We start from the raw sequence: 7,417 nt of genomic DNA, 5'->3' as shown, positions 1-7,417 counted from the left end.
ATTGATAGGAAATTTTATACCATTAATGTTCAAAAAATGCTCAAATTGTTGTAGGTTATTAACAGTTAATCTACACTCACCATAGTGTAAATAAGCTAAAATACACCAAAGAAAACATTTATAATCTGAATTCTCAATATTAATGATAGCTCTTTTTTGTAAAATCTCCTTTGGTGTTTCTATATAACTCGAATTTGAGCCATAAATTAGATTATATCTCATAAAGTTGATGTCAAGATATTCTATTTTTGAAATACACCATCCAGAACCTTCTGAAATATATTTATCTAAAGAGTTATATATTTTATTACAACAAAAAATGTATTGATCGTCTAACTCATCAATATTCTCGTTAATATTAATAATATTTTGTGATGTACTGTGGAAAGTAACACCAGCTTTTACTTGATGTTCTTCATCATCATTTAATGTTAAAAGTTTGATCAGATCGACTTTAATAGCAAGATACCATCTTATACACCCAAAAAACCTTGCAGATTCATTGAGTAAAATATTAAAAATTCTATCTTTTAATTGATTTAAAATTAGACTTACATCTACTTCATTATTTCTAAAGCTTATTCTATATCTAATAATATTGCTATTGATAGCAGTGACCCGCTTAACTTTAAAGTCAATCATTTCAACACTCACCCTTTGAGATTGTTGTGTTAATGAAGACATGATAACACGCGCGCGCTAGATGTTTGCTGATACTGAATCGCTGTTTCTCGGAGCCGAGTTGATTCTCTCTTGGAGTCGAGTAGATTCTCTCTTGGAGTCGAGTAGATTCTCTCTCGCTAAGTCGAAACTCTCTTCGATTCTCTCCGACTCGTGCTAACTGCAATGATGAAGACGGGAGGGGAAGTCTTGTTATCGGCTTACTGAATCAGGCGACTGTTTTGTTCGTGTATAAGATATGATTGTTACTGTTTCTCAATGTCTTACTGTAAATATAAATTTGAACATAGTTGAAATTACTGAAGCTATAGTTGAATAAGAAATAGAGTAAGTATTAATGTATGATGTAAGACTTGTCAATGAATTCAAAGCTATATGATGTTCTAAACAGTTGTTATACTATCAAATCTAATGAATAAATGAGAAATCGGGCTGCATACGATTGATTCTATTTATATGTTATTGTAAATGGGAAGAGAATAAATTTTTCCCTTTTCCCACATTTCTGGTTAGCTGATGAACAATGTTCTTCCTAGCTCTATCCTTTTCTTTGTATTAGATGCAGAGCGAGGTGAACGCATTCGCGTCAATGATTTCAACTTCACGTTGAAAAGAGACAAGCAATATCGACTTCTTTGTTAGATGCACTGTACTTGAATGCAGTCTAATCATGTATATCATAAAGACAGGAAATTCAGTACATAGGCTTAACTGTACTTACAAGTAGCATTAACATATACAACTTCTAATTCAAGTACAAGGATGTGTTAGCCTTGCTATTTTCATCAAGGTAATGAAATACACCCCTTCCAATTCAGAATTACGGAAGACGATATCCCACCATTAGATTTCAGAATGTAGAAGGAGAAAATTTTTAGTATAAAAGCACTCAAAGTTTTGATTTGAATCATAGTATTCATCTGATGAAAATGTCATCTACTAGCACTACTGATTCGACCAAGAACGTTGCTATGGATCAGCCAATGGTAAGTTTAATCAATAACTACTGAAACTATTTACATAAACTAACTTAATAATATAACTCTTTCTCAACTTTAATTAGTAGTAAATATCTAATGCTATAACAATTACAAAATTTATTTCATATTCAAATATATACATAGAAACTTGTTTCAGATTTAAATGTGTTAAGTTCAAATTAGAAATTGAAAATATGAAGGAAGTTTGTATTGGAATATTGATTGATAAATTTCATGATTCATCAAATAAAGTTAAATATGATATGAGATATATTAACTTCTAAACAGAATGAAGTTCATCAGGCAAGCTAGTTACCAATCATTTAGTACATGATCTACTATAAATTATCTTTAATTAATTTCAGGTAACATACTCGAGTGTAGCAGCTACACCGAAGATGACATCTTCGCCAGCTCCTTCGACAATACCGCAGATACCGTGGGGATTCCCGTATAATATATGGAGCAATCCTCATCTTTTCAATCAAGCATTTCCCGGATTAGGAATGATGCAAACCATTCCCGGTCCGGTTGCACCTTCACCACCAGGATTTCAACCGATTGCATCTTCTCCTCCTATCACCGAACCGTCTACTATCTCAAAAGCGTCTACTTCCATGCCTGCTGACGAGACAACTTCTTCTCCTCTCATCTCCGAGCCGTCCACGTCTACTATCTCAAAAGCGTCTACTTCCACGCCTGCTGACGAGACAACTTCTTCTCCTCTCATCTCCGAACCGACCACGTCTATCATCTCGAAAGCGACTACTTCTTCAGCTACCATCACAAAACCGACTACACATGGTCCTATTGTTGACGAGGAGACCACTGTCACGAGGGTGAGTAAATCTTCATCCTCATCAAGTTCGGATGAGCTTGATGAGGATGAAGCAACTTTTTCTGTTAAAAAATTTAATTGTGCACAAACATATGTAGCAAAACGTTGTATATCTGCACAAACATTAAGTACCGTATTTGAATACCCTATTATAAAAGCTAGATTTGTGAAGACTCAGTGGGGGGATAGCTATATTCTTCATTTATTGAATCAAAAAAATAAAGAAATTAGTATTTTCCTCCCAAGGAGATATTCGTGCTGGCTAAATAAAAAAAACTTAGATTCATTTAACAGATCAAAATTAAAACTAAAAGCAAAACATCGACTAGTAAACAGAGTGATAAAAGGGAAGGAGATATCGGTAATGGTTACCAATCTTAATAGACTATTCCTAAAGTCTAGAAAGGATATATTAAACATTAGACTCTTAACAATTTGAGTACAGTTGAATTATTAACAGAAAATAGATAGTTACATCTACATAAACAATTGTATCAAAATTTCTCGATTTAACTTAACCTCTGTGTTGATATGTCACATCTGTTTCATACATAAGATATAATCAATATTTGTATCAAAATTTCTCAATTTGAAATAAAGCAAGTTTAAACATTAGACTCTTAACAATTTGAGTACAGTTAAATTTATTCACAGAAAGATAGTCACAACTATATAATCAAATGTATCAAAATTCTTGATTGGCTTAATGTCTGTGTTGATATGTCACATTATTTTGTTTTCATATGTTTGAGTACAGTTGAATTATTAACAGAAAAAGATAGTTACAACTACATAAACAATTGTATCAAAATTTCTCGATTTAACTTAACCTCTGTGTTGATATGTCACATCTGTTTCATACATAAGATATAATCAATATTTGTATAAAAATTTCTCAATTTGAAATAAAGCGAGTTTAAATTTAATATGTAGATTATTCACTCACCTTTCAATTAATGATAGAGTTGATTACTGCTACAGTCCTGCTAGTGATGATGATGATGATGATGATGTTAACACTTTAAAGTAGTTGCTTCCTTCTTGAAGAATCACTAAGGAGTGAAGATTTTCCTGATCTGAACTTATATTTATACTTTTTCAAAGTATAATTCAAAATCAGATCTTTATACAATTCTTCACCTATTTCTACGATTTCATTGATAAATCTCTCAATAATTGGTTCACCAACATAAGTAGCTCTATATAAAAATGGACCTTTATAGATTTCACCATCATAGTTTAAAACTACGAAAGAATAAGAGCATGGTAGATGTTTACTGGTTTTTTTAGTGAACGAATAATTCACATGTTCATCATCATCATCATCATCATCACTGCTATTATCAATTGGAAGAATGAACGATTCGAAATCTGCATATATTCTAACTTAAATCGAAGCATAAAACTATAATCTCTAAACTTAATGATTGAATTATAACTATTCGGTTTTGGAAGTGACGTTTTCTGTTCACCATACTTAGAACAAGTAATTATATGTGATTTTAAATTCGCTTTTCCATCTACATTTTTATTCTTATCACTTGTAAACCGATGAAAACAAAACTGACATACATGAACAGATTTATGATTTGAACTTAATGAGGATAATAGATGAGAAAGCCCATTTTTATTCTTTGTTGTATTAATTAATGTGAAATGCGAATTCTTCACATCACTTTTATTAATTAGTAAAAGTAATGAGATATTATGTTCCTTATATATCGAAATTCTATATGGATAAAACTTTTTAGTTGTCATACAATAAGCAATCACGCTAACCGATATATCTTTATTTAACATTTCAAATTTTTTAATACCATGTACATTGATAGGAAATTTTATACCATTAATGTTCAAAGTATGCTCAAATTGTTGTAGGTTATTAACAGTAATCTACACTCACCATAGTGTAAATAAGCTAAATACACAAAAGAAACATTTATAATCTGAATTCTCAATATTAATGATAGCTCTTTTTTGTAAAATCTCCTTTGGTGTTTTTATATAACTCGAATTTGAGCCATAAATTAGATTATATCTCATAAAGTTGATGTCAAGATATTCTTTTTGAAATACACCATCCAGAACCTTCTGAAATATATTATCTAAAGAGTTATATATTTTATTACAACAAAAAATGTATTGATCGTCTAACTCATCAATATTCTCGTTAATATTAATAATATTTTGTGATGTACTGTGGAAAGTAACACCAGCTTTTACTTGATGTTCTTCATCATCATTTAATGTTAAAAGTTTGATCAGATCGACTTTAATAGCAAGATACCATCTTATACACCCAAAAAACTTGCAGATTCATTGAGTAAAATATTAAAAATTCTATCTTTTAATTGATTTAAAATTAGACTTACATCTACTTCATTATTTCTAAAGCTTATTCTATATCTAATAATATTGCTATTGATAGCAGTGACCCGCTTAACTTTAAAGTCAATCATTTCAACACTCACCCTTTGAGATTGTTGTGTTAATGAAGACGTGATAACACGCGCGCGCTAGATGTTTGCTGATACTGAATCGCTGTTTCTCGGAGCCGAGTTGATTCTCTCTTGGAGTCGAGTAGATTCTCTCTTTGGAGTCGAGTAGATTCTCTCTCGCTAAGTCGAAACTCTCTTCGATTCTCTCCGACTCGTGCTAACTGCAATGATGAAGACGGGAGGGGAAGTCTTGTTATCGGCTTACTGAATCAGGCGACTGTTTTGTTCGTGTATAAGATATGATTGTTACTCTTTCTCAATGTCTTACTGTAAAAATAAATTTGAACATAGTTGAAATTACTGAAGCTATAGTTGAATAAGAAATAGAGTAAGTATTAATGTATGATGTAAGACTTGTCGATGAATTCAAAGCTATATGATGTTCTAAACAGTTGTTATACTATCAAGTCTAATGAATAAATGAGAAATCGGGCTGCATACGATTGATTCTATTTATATGTTATTGTAAATGGGAAGAGAATAAATTTTCCCTTTTCCCACATTTCTGGTTAGCTGATGAACAATGTTCTTCCTAGCTCTATCCTTTTCTTTGTATTAGATGCAGAGCGAGGTGAACGCATTCGCGTCAATGATTTCAACTTCACGTTGAAAAGAGACAAGCAATATCGACTTCTTTGTTAGATGCACTGTACTTGAATGCAGTCTAATCATGTATATCATAAAGACAGGAAATTCAGTACATAGGCTTAACTGTACTTACAAGTAGCATTAACATATACAACTTCTAATTTAAGTACAAGGATGTGTTAGCCTTGCTATTTTCATCAAGGTAATGAAATACACCCCTTCCAATACAGAATTACGGAAGACGATATCCCACCATTAGATTTCAGAATGTAGAAGGAGAAAATTTTTAGTATAAAAGCACTCAAAGTTTTGATTTGAATCATAGTATTCATCTGATGAAAATGTCATCTACTAGCACTACTGATTCGACCAAGAACGTTGCTATGGATCAGCCAATGGTAAGTTTAATCAATAACTACTGAAACTATTTACATAAACTAACTTAATAATATAACTCTTTCTCAACTTTAATTAGTAGTAAATATCTAATGCTATAACAATTACAAAATTTATTTCATATTTCAAATATATACATAGAAACTTGTTTCAGATTTAAATGTGTTAAAGTTCAAATTAGAAATTGAAAATATGAAGGAAGTTTGTATTGGAATATTGATTGATAAATTTCATGATTCATCAAATAAAGTTAAATATGATATGAGATATATTAACTTCTAAACAGAATGAAGTTCATCAGGCAAGCTAGTTACCAATCATTTAGTACATGATCTACTATAAATTATCTTTAATTAATTTCAGGTAACATACTCGAGTGTAGCAGCTACACCGAAGATGACGTCTTCGCCAGCTCCTTCGACAATACCGCAGATACCGTGGGGATTCCCGTATAATATATGGAGCAATCCTCATCTTTTCAATCAAGCATTTCCCGGATTAGGAATGATGCAAACCATTCCCGGTCCGGTTGCACCTTCACCACCAGGATTTCAACCGATTGCATCTTCTCCTCCTATCACCGAACCGTCTACTATCTCAAAAGCGTCTACTTCCACGCCTGCTGACGAGACAACTTCTTCTCCTCTCATCTCCGAGCCGTCCACGTCTACTATCTCAAAAGCGTCTACTTCCACGCCTGCTGACGAGACAACTTCTTCTCCTCTCATCTCCGAACCGACCACGTCTATCATCTCGAAAGCGACTACTTCTTCAGCTACCATCACAAAACCGACTACACATGGTCCTATTGTTGACGAGGAGACCACTGTCACGAGGGTGAGTAAATCTTCATCCTCATCAAGTTCGGATGAGCTTGATGAGGATGAAGCAACTTTTTCTGTTAAAAAATTTAATTGTGCACAAACATATGTAGCAAAACGTTGTATATCTGCACAAACATTAAGTACCGTATTTGAATACCCTATTATAAAAGCTAGATTTGTGAAGACTCAGTGGGGGGATAGCTATATTCTTCATTTATTGAATCAAAAAAATAAAGAAATTAGTATTTTCCTCCCAAGGAGATATTCGTGCTGGCTAAATAAAAAAAACTTAGATTCATTTAACAGATCAAAATCAAAACTAAAAGCAAAACATCGACTAGTAAACAGAGTGATAAAAGGGAAGGAGTTATCAGTAACGGTTACTGACCTCACACTAATAGACTGTACCACCTAAACTCTTGAAAGGATATGATAACAAAATTTAAACTAAAAGCTTAGATTCATTTAACAGATCAAAATTTAAACTAAAAGCAAAACTTTATCTTTTCTGTGACAGATCAAAATTAAAACTAAAAGCAAAACATCATCTTTTCTGTGAATAAATTTAATTGTGCACAAACATATGTAGCAAAACGTTGTATATCTGCACAA

General features: G+C 32.2%; 1 protein-coding gene across 1 annotated transcript; it reads left to right on the top strand.

Annotated features, from left to right (window-relative positions):
- Window positions 1-5,863: 5,863 nt before the first annotated feature.
- LOC120349220 (histone H3.v1-like) lies at window positions 5,864-6,818 on the top strand (the record flags this gene model as incomplete). Its single annotated transcript, XM_039419184.1, has 2 exons — window positions 5,864-5,983; window positions 6,345-6,818. Coding segments are annotated over exons 1-2 (537 nt in total), but the record flags the coding sequence as incomplete, so codon positions are not given.
- Window positions 6,819-7,417: the final 599 nt, after the last annotated feature.

This window comes from Nilaparvata lugens, unplaced genomic scaffold (genome assembly GCF_014356525.2).
Source record: "Nilaparvata lugens isolate BPH unplaced genomic scaffold, ASM1435652v1 scaffold8799, whole genome shotgun sequence".
NCBI lineage: Eukaryota > Metazoa > Arthropoda > Insecta > Hemiptera > Delphacidae > Nilaparvata > Nilaparvata lugens.
This window is presented reverse-complemented; position numbering and strand designations above follow the sequence as displayed.